A 13,640-nucleotide genomic window follows, 5' to 3' on the forward strand; every position below is an offset into this window, starting at 1 on the left:
AAATATATGCAATCTATTTTAATAGATGGGAAGTCCCTCCTGGAAAAGGGAGATGGCCCTGCCCAAGAATTAGTGAATTCTCTGCAAGTTTTTGAAACAGCAGCAGCTTCAATGGATTCTGAGCTTCATCCCTTGGTAACTAACTAATACAAATATAGTTTTCTCTAATAAAACAAGTGGTCTTATTAAAAAGTCTTAAGTTTAAAAATGCAACTTTGATGCCATCCTTAGTAATTTTTATTTTCTTTTTTATAACTTAACTAGAGTACTTCTCTGTGGACAGCACAATTCTTGTGGGCTTTGAGGTGGCACTGGGCACATAAATGATAGAAAATCTACTTTGGGAGCTTAGAATGTGGGGCAGTTGGGACAGGGCTCTGATAACACAGAAACCAGGTGTAAACAGTAAGGAAAGCAGGCCCTGATCATTGACACCACTGTGTTATGACACAGTGTCATATGTGTATTGACACAATGTGTTATTGATAGTCTAGCTTCAAGAAAGGAAGAGCACAGGTAATAAAACCTTTCCCAAGATAAGTGTAAAGATAGAAGAAAGTTATCTACCCAAGATGAAACTAGTGAGTGACAAAGATAGAGCACCAATTGGTGTTTTAACTATAAGCAATTTTTTTAAATTGGAACAGGAGAAGGGAATAGATTGAAAAATTTTCTTTTTTTTTTTTTTTCCTAAAGAAGAAAGTACAGGCATATCTTATTTCATTGTGCATTGCTTTATTGCACTTCACAGATACTGCTTTTTTTTTAATAAATTGAAGGTTTGTGGGCAACCCTGCCTAAAGAAGAAAGTACAGGCATATCTTATTTCATTGTGCATTGCTTTATTGCACTTCACAGATACTGCTTTTTTTTAATAAATTGAAGGTTTGTGGGCAACCCTGCATTCAGCAGTCTTGGCACCATTTTTCAACAGCATTTGCTTACATTATATACCTCTCTGTGTCACATTTTGGTAATTCTCACAGTTTTAAACCCTTTGCATTATTATATTTGTTATGGTGATGAGTAATCAGTGATCTTTAATATTACTATGGTAATTGTTTTGGGGTGCCATGAACTGCATGTAAGTTCACCATATAAGATGGTGAACTTACCCGATAAATGTAAGTATTTCAACTGCACCACCAATTGGCCATACCCCTGTCTCTCTCTCACTCCTTGGGTCTCGCTATTCTCTGAGTTACAACATTGAAATTAGGCCAGTTAATAACAACCCTAGTGGCCTCTGAGTATTCAGGTGACTGAAGAGTCACACATCTCTCACTTTAAATCAAAAGCTAGAAAGGATTTAATTTGGTAAGGAATATGTTGACATAGGCTGAAAGCAAGACCTCTTACACCAGTTAACCAAGTTGTGAATGCAAAGGAAACATTCTTGAAGGAAATTAAAGTGCCACTCCAGTGAACACATGAATGATAAGTGAAACAGGTTTACTCTGATATGGAGAAAGTTTGGTCTGGATAGAAGATCAAACCAGCCACAATATTCCTTTAAGCCAAAGCCTATTCCAGAGCAAGGCCCTAACTCTCTTTAATTTATGAAGGCTCAGAGAAGTAAGGAAGCTACAGAAGGAAATCAGAAGCTAGTAGAGGTTGGTTCATGAGGTTTAAGTGAAAAAGCTATCTCTACAGCATAAAAGTGCAAGGTGAAGCAGCAAGAGCTGATATAGAAGCTGCAGCAAGTTATCCAGAAGATCTAGCTAAGATAATTAACGAAGGTGGCTACACTAAACGGCAGGTTTTTCAATGCAGACGAAACAGCCTTATGTTGGAAGATGATGTCTACTAGGGCTTCCCTAGCTAGAGAGAGGAGAAGTCAATGCCTGGCTTCAAAACGTCAAAAGACGGGCCCTCTTGTTAGGATCTAATGTAGCTGGTGACTTTCAGTTGAAGCCAATGCATTGACCATTCTGAAAATTCTAGGGCTCTTAAGGACTATGCTAAATCTACTCTGCCATGCTCTATAAATGGAACAACAAAGCCTGGATGACAGCACATCTGCTTACAACATGGTTTCCTGAATATTTTAAGCCCACTGTTGAGACCTTTTGCTCAGAAAAAAGGCTCCTTTCAAAATATTATCACTGCTCACTGACAGTGTACCTGGGCACCCAAGAGCTCTGGTAGAGATGGACAATGTTATTTTCATGCCTGCTAACACAACATCCCTGCATTCTGCAGCCCTTGGATCAAGGAGTCATTTCAACCTTCAAGTCTTACTATTTAAGAAATACACTTCATAAGGCGATAGCTGCCATAGAGAGCGATTCCTTTGTGGATCTGTGCAAAGTTAACCGAAACCCTTCTGGAAAGGATTCACCATCCTAGATGTCATTAAGAACATTTGTGATTAATAGGGAGAAGTCAAGTGTCATTACAGGAGTTTGGAAGAAGTTGATTCCAACCCTTTTGGGTTCAAGTCCAAGGTGGAGGAAGTGACTGCAGATGTGCTGGAAACAGCAAGAGAATTAGGATTAGATGTGAAGCCTGAGAATGTGACTCAATCTCATATAAAACTTGAAAGGATGACAGTTGCTTCTTAAGGATGAGTAAGAAAGTGGTTTCTTGAGGTAGATCTACTCCCAGTTGAAGATGCGGTGAAGAATGTTGAAATGACACCGAGGGATTAAGAATATTCCATAAACTTAGTCAATGAAGCAGCAGCAGGGTAGGAGAGGGATGACGCCCAATTTTGCAAGAAGTTCTCCTGTGGGTGAACTGCTATCTAACAGCACTGAATGCTGCAGAAAAATCACTTGTGAAAGGAAGATTCAACTGTAGCAGCAAAAGTTCATTGTTGTCTTACTTTCCAAAATTGCCATAAGCCTCCCCACACTTCTGCAGCCACCCACCATGATCAGTCAGCAGCCTTCCACACAAATGTGGTATACTCTGCCAGCAAAAAGATTGTGACACAATGATGGTTACCTTTTTTTTTTTAAGGCAATAATGCTATTGCAGGCTTAATAGACTACATGATAGTGTAAGTGTAACTTATTTGCACCAGGAAACCAAGAAATTCATTAGACTTGCTTTATTGCAATAGTTGCTTTATTGAGTTCATCTGGAACTGAACCCTCACTATCTGATTGTATGCCTGTAGTATTCCTTCCATATAACTGCAATAGGAAGCTCTCTGCAATTTATCTTGCTTTGAAGGGTGCTAGTTCCAAGTATCTATTCATATTAACCTAAAAGGGAGACTCTAGAATAATGAACTTTTTCTGTCTATACAGTATATCTTATTACTTGTTAAGTTTTGCTGATTTATCATTAGTAAAAAAGGACAGAATCCATCCATATGGTCTTCCCTCCATGTTCAACAACATGCATCCCGACTGAGCTGTAAGGCTAGTCTGTTGAGCAGATATCTGGCTCTCATCGACATTAATCTTAGTGTTCACAGAGCTGACAGTTAACAATGGGATATATTATGCTGTTGTGATCATAATGCCTATGGTAAGCCAGGAACTTAAAGTGGAAGCTATTTACCAAAGTATAGTGCCTTGAACAAAATAAGCATCACTTCAACCAGTGAGTAAAAAGTATATACCTAAAGCTAAGCCAGTGCTCCCAATTTTGGAAGTGGCTGGTAATGGGTGGTGTCACTTTCCCAACCTCAGTGGGAAACCTTGCAGGTGCCTTTTGATGCATTCCCTATTAATATTTGAAAGAAATCAAGTGTTCCCTAATGCCTAAGAAGGGATATTATACAGGGGAGTTTTGCACCTTTTTTTTCTTCTTAAAAAAGTCTTGATACCTTATTTTGGATTTAGGTTAATTTTTTATTGATAATATTTTGACAGCTATGTTCTGAAGTAATTGGTGGTATTCTTGAATTTAGAGTCACTTAGAATATTTAGAATCTCTAAGTATGGGCTATTATATTTTAAAGAGTAGATACTCTAACAAGTATTTATTGTTTTGAACTTTTTGTTTGTAGTTGGTACAGCATTTGCCTCATCTTTATATGTGCCTTCAGTACCCCAGCACTGCAGTGAGACACATGGCTGCTCGTTGTGTAGGCGTCATGAGCAAAATAGCTACTATGGAAACAATGAATATTTTTTTGGAGAAGGTTCTTCCATGGCTGGGAGCAATTGATGACAATATCAAACAAGAGGGTGCGATTGAAGCACTTGCCTGTATCCTTTTATATTTTGACAAATTATCAGGAATTATATTCATGTTATTTTAGGTTGTCTAAAATAAGTTCTTCAAATATACACATATGTAACCTACCTTGTTCCAAAAAGAAAACTTTTTTACTCTTTTGAAGTATTTTTATATTATAAATACATTACAAACATACTTAAATTTATAAAAATTTTCACACAAAGTTTGAAGAATAGTTGTTTTAAGAGATCTTTTTAATAGGCAAAAATAATTTTATGTATTTAATGCACTATGTATTTAGATCATAAGTGACCTACTTATTTGGTTTATAATCAGTGTTTTATTAATGTTAATCAGATACTATGTAAATAGTCCTTCTAAACATACTATGTTTCCAAAGTTCATTACTTGGGTGGAAAATGACTAGAAATGTGCAGGCAAGCTCTTTTCTAAGGGAATGGCATCCACTGAAATTCTTTAACTCAAAAGTACCTGAAAGATATTTCTACCAGCAAGAAAGATGGATGGGGATCAAATCAGTAGAAACTCTGGTTTAGATATCTCCTGCTGAAGATTGCAGGAGGACTGAACTTGCTGGGCTCGCTGTGTCCAGTTTATGATTGTCAAGATCCTGGTGGAAATTTGGAATTAACCTTTAAGTGACACTAAATTGTGCTCCCTTGCTTGCAGTGTAACTCATTTTATTTTGGTATTAGAATTCTAGAAACTTGTAGGAATTTCTCTTTGGAAAAGATCTTAGTAGTAAAGCTTCCCTCCAACCTTCCTCAGGTGAAAAACATAATTTTATATTCTTAATTAAGAGAAAGTTACATGATGTTTACAAAGAAATAACAGTGTGCAAATGCTATTATAATTAGATCATAGACCTTTATGGACAGTCTATTCTCTCAGTAATACAGGTGAGAAAATGAGGAACTCTTTTAGAAGTTAGTCTTAGTTTGTCAGTTTGTGAAAACATCTGCCACTAACCATTTGGAAATTTCCTTAATAATTTATTCAGGTGTAATGGAACAATTGGATGTTGGTATTGTTCCATATATTGTCCTTTTAGTTGTGCCTGTGTTGGGAAGAATGAGTGATCAGACAGACAGTGTAAGATTCATGGCTACACAGTGCTTTGCAACCCTAATTAGACTTATGCCACTTGAGGTAAGTTGAAGATACAGTTTATAGACTTAATGTTTTCTATAATGTCATCCATAATAATTGTAATCCTTTTAAAGGAACATGTCAGGTTAAAAAAAAGATTTTAAATATTTTTACATTACAAGTAAGAATTTTACACATTAATGGATAACTTTTTTTTAATCAAATGGGTTTTAAGTAAAATTGGTTCCTAAAAGAATGATAATTCATTGATGTTACACTAGAAATAGAGTTGTTCCTAAGTATCCCTGGTAACATTGAGGTAAAGATTCTGTGCTGAAGGTAAATTTGAGAGATGATAATTGAAAGTGTAAAAAAGCCAATGAAGTCTCTATGGGAATATGGGGAAAACAGACAAGAAGGCTCATGTTGGAGAATTTTGTAGTACATTCTCCAGAATAGTATGTGTGGCAGAAATAATGTATATAGCCTATGCATGGAATAGAGGTGGTTTGAAGAAAAGAAAGAGCTAGGACCTTCTCACCAAGGCACTTGAAATATTTTAATGGGATTTTAGTATTATAATTTGGGAAATATGTAGATATACTTTCCATCAATGTTGTAGTATGTATCAGTACTTCCTTTTTATGGCTGAATAAGTACTCCATTGTATAGATATAACATATTTTGTTTATCCATTCACCAGTTGATGGGCTTTTGGATTGTTACCAGCTTTTGACTATTATGAATGATGCTACTATGAACATGCACATATAAGTCTTCGTGTGGACATATAGTTTTATTTCTTTTGAGCAGACATCTAAGAATGGAATCACTGTGTCATATGATATTTAGCTATTTAAGACACTGCCAAACTATTTTTCCAAAGTAACTGTACCATTTTTCATTCCTACCATCAAAGTATGAGCCTAGAAAAAAAGTTTGACTATACCTGATAAAGTTGAAGATTTCCATCCTGATTACCTATCAAATTCATCCTAGGTATATATATCATAAAGAAATTCATATATGTGTACCAAGACACAGCTTCAAGAATAATTATTACAGCATCATTTATAGTAGTCTTAACACCACTCAAATGTTCATCATTGGCAGAGTAAATATGTTAACTGTGGATAATTATACTGCAATAAATGAACAAAGTATAGATTAACATAAGATTCCATTTTTGTGAAGTTCAGAACTAGGCAAAATTGTATGGGATGCATGCATATGGGTAAAAGGTATAAAGAAAAGTAAGAAATTGTTGTGACAGTAAAGTGATTATCTCTTGGGGAAAGGAGAGTGCGTTATCATTGGGAAGGAGACCATGGGATCTTTTAAGATGATGGCAGACCTATTTTTCTTGATCTGGTAATAGTTATAAAGGTGTCTGTTTTATAATATATTAAATTGTACATTTGTTTATATATAATCTCTGCATGAATATTTTATTCCACAATAAAAAATGGAAAACCACTGTGACCAAAAAAGAAAAGTAAAAATAACTAGACCCAGAATCAAAAGACGAAACTGACATTTCCAAGGTTGTTTCCATCCTCTGCTTCCTAGGGCTTATTCATATCTGGGAACACTTGGGCCTTGCATCATCTTATCTGTAAACTAAATTGGTTATACTTAGCCCCTTTGGCAATTTTCAGCTTTGGGAATCAGTGAGTGATGGAAACCATCACGTGTTCTTTGAACGAAGGAGTAGATGATGAAAGCAGTGTTTTAGAAAAATTAGTCTAAGCTGAAGGCAGTATTTTAGGAAAATCAGTTTAACAGCCTTTTGAATGTGGATTAAAATGGAAGTGCCCTAAAAGAGATCCCACATCTTGTAAGATGATAAAGGATCTAAACTTCTTTTTTTTAAAGAATGACAGTACTTGATAAATTGGCAAAGAAAGGAGATTTTAAGTTTTAGAGATAGAGTTTCCCTTTGATAGATGTAAAAATTATAAGAAGGTAGGAGGAGCCAAGATGGCACTGTGAGTAGTTCGGAAATCTTCTCCCAAAAACATACATATTTTTGAAACTACAACAAATACAACTATTCCTAAAAGAGACACCAGTGGATACAGTACAACAGCCAGGCTACATCTACATCTGCGAGAACTCAGCATCACACGAAGCGGGTAAGATATAAGCCGCAGCCCAGCGGGAACCGAATGTCCCCCTACCCCAGACCCTGGCGGGAAGAAAGGAGTTGGAGCGGGGAGGGAGTGAAAGCCCAGGACTGCTAAACAACCAGCTCTAGAAATCTGCACCAGGAGTGCAGACACACGGTGCACGGGGTGCTGGATATTAGAGAAACGGAAAAGCAAAACCTGCGAGCAGGTCCCCGCAACTGGAGCCCCTGAGACAAAAGAAAAGTGAGTACTTTTTGCAAGTCTTAAAGGGACCGGGACCTCACAGGTGGACGAAGTCGTCTTGACACATACACCCCAGCTGCTGGGAATCCAGGGAACTCTAGACGACCTAACCCCCTGGGTGGCAGTGCAGCTCTGAAGCCCCTCACGGTGATAAGCAGCCTGCTAGTCATTCCCCCAACTGGCGCAGACCCCGACACATGGGCCCAGTACTGGGAGAGCGGCAGCACGCGCCAGGGGAGGCAGTGCCAGAGGAGCCTGGGAGATGCCTGTGCGAGGCCGTGACAGCGGCTTGGAGCTGGCTGCGTGGGCCAGCAGCGGCAACAGAACGGCATGCATGAGCCCACGGCAGCAGCGCCAGAAGGGGCCAGGAGCAGCCTGCGTGAGCCTGCAGTTGCAGCACCAGAGGGGACCGGGAGCAGCCCGAACGAACCCGCAGCAGTGGCGACCAAGTGGCCTGCACGCGCCAGCGGCCTGCAGGAGCTGGTGGAGGAGCAGCCGCATCCCCAGCAGCCGCTCAGCCCGGTGCACAGCTGCCCGAGCTAAACCCAAAGGCTGCTGTTGGCACACAGCTGCCCAGCAGAGGCGCCACTTTCATGGGAGAGCGCACCCGGCACGCCTGCCCCTCCCCGCAGGGCACTGTGCTACTCTGATGGGAGTCCCCGCCCACAGCAGCTTAGGGATTAACCTGGAAGCTGCTCCAGGAGTGCGGGTAACTGACACAGGCAGCAGAGAAGGACAAGATGACCAGCAAGCAGGAAAGGACTTTGTTCTCCCAACTGACACACGTGCTACCGGCCTATAGCTACCTCCATCACCATGAAAAGATAGAAGAATTTAGTCCAGTCCAAAATAGTCCAGACAACCCCTGAGAGGGCTGAGGAAGATAGACCTAACCAATCTCCCAGAAAAAGAATTCAAAATAAAGGTCATAACCATGCTGATGGATCTGCAGAGAAATATACAAGAGCTAAGGGATGAAGTCTGGAGGGAGATTACAGAAATGAAACAATCTCTTGAAGCACTTAAGAACAGACTGGATGAGGTGCAAGAGGCCTTTAATGGAATAGAAATCAGAGAATAGGAACACAGAGAAGATGATGCAGAGAGAGATGAAAGGCTCTCCAGCAATGAAAGAATATTGAAGAGAACTGTGTGACCAATCCAAATGGAACAATATTCGCATTATAGGGGTACGAGAAGAACAAGAGAGAGCAAAAGGGATAGAAAGTGTCCTAGAAGAAATAATTGCTGAAAACTTCCCCAAACTGGGGGAGGAAATAATTGAACAGACCACCGAAATACAGAGAACTCCCAACAGAAAGGATCCAAGGAGGACAACACCAAGACACATAATAATTAAAATGGCAAAGAACAAGGACAAAGAAAGAGTTTTAAAGGCAGCTAGAGAGAAAAAGGTCACCTATAAAGGAAAACCCATCAGGCTAACATCAGACTTCTTGACAGAAACCCTACAAGCCAGAAGAGAATGGCATGATATATTTAATACAATGAAAAAGAAGGGCCTCGAACCAAGAATACTGTATCCAGCACAATTATTTAAATATGAAGGAGGGATTAAACAATTCCCAGACAAGCAAAAGTTGAGGGAATTTGCCTCCCACAAACCACCTCTACAGGGTATTTTAGAGGGACTGCTCTAGATGGGAGCACTTCTAAGGCTAAATAGATGTCACCAGAGAAAAAATCACAGGAAAGAAAGAAGACCAACCAAATACTAACTAAAGACAAAAAATAAAATCAACTACCCACAAAAGCAGTCAAAGGAAACACAGAAGAGCACAGAACAAAACACCCAACATGTGAAGAATGGAGGAGAAGGAATAAGAAGGGAGAGAAATAAAGAATCACCAGACAGTGTTTATAATAGCTCAATAAGTGAGTTAAGTTAGACAGTAAGATAGTAAAGAAGCTAACTTTGAACCTTTGGGAACCACGAACCTAAAGCCTGCAATGGCAATAAGTACATATCTTTCAATAATCACCCTAAATGTAAATGGACTGAATACACCAATCAAAAGACACAGAGTAATAGAATGGATAAAAAAGCAAGACCCATCTGTATGCTGCTTACAAGAGACTCACCTTAAACCCAAAGACATGCACAGACTAAAAGTCAAGGGATGGAAAAAGATATTTCTTGCAAACAACAGGGAGAAAAAAGGTGTTACAGTACTAGTATCAAGACAAAATAGACTTCAAAACAAAGAAAATAACGAGATAAAGAAGGACATTACATAATGATAAAGGGATCAGTCCAACAAGAGAATGTAACCATTATAAATATATATGCACCCAATGCAGGAGCACCAACATATGTGAAACAAATACTAACAGAATTAAAGGATGAAATAGAATGCAATGCATTCATTTTGGGAGACTTTAACACACTACTCACTCCAAAGGATAGATCCGTCAGACAGAAAATAAGTAAGGACACAGAGGCACTGAACAGAATACCAGAACAGATGGACCTAATAGACATCTACAGAACTCTACATCCAAAAGCAACAGGATAAACATTCTTCTCAAGTGCACACAGAACATTCTCCAGAATAGACCACATACTAGGCCACAAAAAGAACCTCAATAAATTCAAAAGGGTTGAAATCCTACCAACCAACTTTTCAGACCACAAAGGTATAAAGCTAGAAATAAATTGTACAAAGAAAGCAAAAAGGCTCACAAACACATAGAGGCTTAACAACATGCTCCTAAATAATCAATGGATCAACAACCAAATTAAAATAGATATCAAGCAATATATGGAAACAAATGACAACAGCACAAAGCCCCAACTTCTGTGGGACGCAGTGAAAGCAGTCTTAAGAGGAAAGTATATAGCAATACAGGCATATTTAAAGAAGGAAGAACAATCCCAAATGAATAGTCTAACATCACAATTATCGAAACTGGAAAAAGAAGAACAAATAAGGCTTTAATTCAGCAGAAGGAGGGACATAATAAAGATCAGAGAAGAAATAAATAAAATTGTGAAGAATAAAACAATAGAAAAAAAATCAGTGAAACCAAGAGCTGGTTCTTTGAGAAAATAAACCAAATAGATAAGCCTCTAGCCAGACTTATTAAGAGAAAAAGAGAATCAACACACATCAACAGAGTCAGAAACAAGAAAGGAAAAATCACGACATACCCCACAGAAATACAAACAATTATTAGAGAGTACTATGAAAACCTATATGCTAACAAGCCAGAAAACCTAGGAGAAATGGACAACTTCCTAGAAAAATACAACCTTCCAAGACTGACCCAGAAAGAAACAGAAAATCTAAACAAACCAATTACCAGCAACGAAATTGAAGCGGTAATCAAAAAACTACCCAGGAACAAAATCCCCGGGCCAAATGGATTTACCTCGGAATTTTATCAGACATACAGAGAAGACATAATATCCATTCTCCTTAAAGTTTTCCAAAACACAGAAGAGGAGGGAATACTCCCAAACTCATTCTATGAAGCCAACATCACCCTAATACCAAAACCAGGCAAAGACCCCGCCAAAAAAGAAAAGTACAGACCAATATCCCTGATGAACGTAGATGCAAAAATACTCAACAAAATATTAGCAAACCGAATTCAAAAATACATCAAAAGGATCATACACAAGGACCAAGTGGGATTCATCCCAGGGATGCAAGGATGGTACAATATTACAACATTCGAAAATCCATCCTCATCGTCCACCATATAAACAAAAAGGGCAAAAACCACATGATCATCTCCATAGATGCTGAAAAAGCATTCGACAAAATTCAACATCCATTCATGATAAAAACTCTGAACACAGTGGGTATAGAGGGCAAGTACCTCAACATAATAAAGGCCATATATGATAAACCCACAGCCAACATCATACTGAACAGCGAGAAGCTGAAAGCTTTTCCTCTGAGATTGGGAACAAGACAGGGATGCCCACTCTGCCCACTGTTATTCAATAAAGTACTGGAGGTCCTAGCCACGGCAATTAGACAAAACAAAGAAATACAAGGAATCCAGATTGGTAAAGAAGAAGTTAAACTGTCACTATTTGCAGATGACATGATATTGTACATAAAAAACCCTAAAGACTCCATACCAAAACTACTGGAACTAATATCAGAATTCAGCAGAGTTACAGGATACAAAATTAACACACAGAAATCTGTGGCTTTCCTATACACTAACAATGAACTAACAGAAAGAGAAATCAGGAAAACAATTTCATTCACAATAGCATCAAAAAGAATAAAATACCTAGGAATAAACCTAACCAAGGTAGTGAAAGACCTATACCCTGAAAACTGTAAGACACTTAACAGAAATTAAAGAGGACACTAACAAATGGAAACTCATCCCATGCTCCTGGCTAGGAAGAATTAATATAGTCAAAATGGCTAGCCTGCCCAAAGCAATATACAGATTCAATGCAATTCCTATCAAAATACCAACAGCATTCTTCAACAAACTGGAACAAATAGTTCTAAAATTCATATGGAACCACCAAAGACCCCAAATAGCCAAAGCAATCCTGAGAAGGAAGAATAAAGTGGGGGGATCTCGCTCCCCAACTTCAAGCTCTACTACAAAGCCACAGTAATCAAGACAATTTGGTACTGGCACAAGAACAGAGCCACAGACCAGTGGAACAGAATAGAGACTCCAAACATTAACCCAAACATATATGGTCAATTAATATTCGATAAAGGAGCCATGGACATACAATGGGGAAATAACAGTCTCTTCAACAGATCGTGCTGGCAAACCTGGACAGCTACTTGTAAGAGAATTAAACTGGATCACTGTCTAACCCCATACACAAAAGTAAATTCGAAATTGATCAAAGACTTGAATGTAAGTCATGAAACCATAAAACTCTTAGAAAAAAACATAGGCAAAAATCTCTTAGACATAAACATGAGCAATTTCTTTGTGAACATTTCTCCCCGGGCAAGGGAAACAAAAGCAAAAATGAACAAGTGGGACTATATCAAGCTGAAAAGCTTCTGTACAGCAAAGGACACCATCAGTAGAACAGAAAGGCATCCTACAGTATGGGAGAGTATATTCATAAATGACAGGTCCGATAAAGGGCTGACATCCAAAATATGTAAAGAGCCACACACCTCAACAAACAAAAAGCAAATAATCCAATTAAAAAATGGGCAGAGGAGCTGAATAGACAGTTCTCTAAGGAAGAAATTCAGATGGCCAACAGACACATGAAAAGATGCTCCACATCAATAACCATCCGGGAAATGCAAATTAAAAGCACAATGAGATATCACCTCACACCAGTAAGGATCGCCACCATCCAAAAGACAAACAACAACAAATGTTGGCGAGGTTGTGGAGAAAAGGGAACCCTCCTACACTGCTGGTGGAGGAAATTAGTTCAATCATTGTGGAAAACAGTATGGAGATTCCTCAAAATGCTCAAAATAGACATACCATTTGACCCAGGAATTCCACTTCTAGGAATTTACCCCAGGAATGCAGCAGCCCAGTTTGAAAAAGACAGATGCACCCCTATGTTTATCGCAGCACTATTTACAATAGCCAAGAAATGGAAGCAACCCAAGTGTCCATCAGTAGATGAATGGATAAAGAAGATGTGGTACATATACACAATGGAATACTATTCAGCTATAAGAAGAAGACAATTCCTACCATTTGCAACAACATGGATGGAGCTAGAGGGTATTATGCTCAGTGAAATAAGACAGGCAGAGAGAGACAAGTACCAAATGATTTCACTCATATGTGGAGTACAAGAACAAAGAAAAACTGAAGGAACAAAACAGCAGCAGAATCACAGAACCCAAGAATGGACTAACAGTTACCAATGGGAAAGGGACTGAGGAGGATGGGTGGGAATGGAGGGATAAGGGTGGGGAAAAAGAAAGGGGGCATTACAATTAGCATGTATAGTGGGGGGAAGGCACGGGGAGGACTGTGTAACACAGAGAAGACAAGTAGGGATTCTGTAGCATCTTACTACGCTGA

The 13,640-nt window shown here is 38.7% G+C and overlaps 1 protein-coding gene across 2 annotated transcripts in view; it reads left to right on the forward strand.

Moving 5' to 3' along the window:
* The window catches only part of BTAF1 (B-TFIID TATA-box binding protein associated factor 1), a 120,870-nt gene that overhangs the window by 78,436 nt on the left and 28,794 nt on the right, over positions 1-13,640 (forward strand). For both annotated transcript variants that reach the window (XM_036923354.2, XM_036923435.2), the window contains exons 23-25: positions 26-135; positions 3,965-4,166; positions 5,159-5,307. In XM_036923354.2, the coding sequence (XP_036779249.1) occupies positions 26-135; positions 3,965-4,166; positions 5,159-5,307 (461 nt within the window). The remainder of the gene's footprint in view (positions 1-25; positions 136-3,964; positions 4,167-5,158; positions 5,308-13,640) is intronic.

The sequence above is a fragment of the Manis pentadactyla genome, chromosome 8, assembly GCF_030020395.1.
Source record: "Manis pentadactyla isolate mManPen7 chromosome 8, mManPen7.hap1, whole genome shotgun sequence".
NCBI classification, from domain to species: Eukaryota; Metazoa; Chordata; class Mammalia; order Pholidota; family Manidae; genus Manis; species Manis pentadactyla.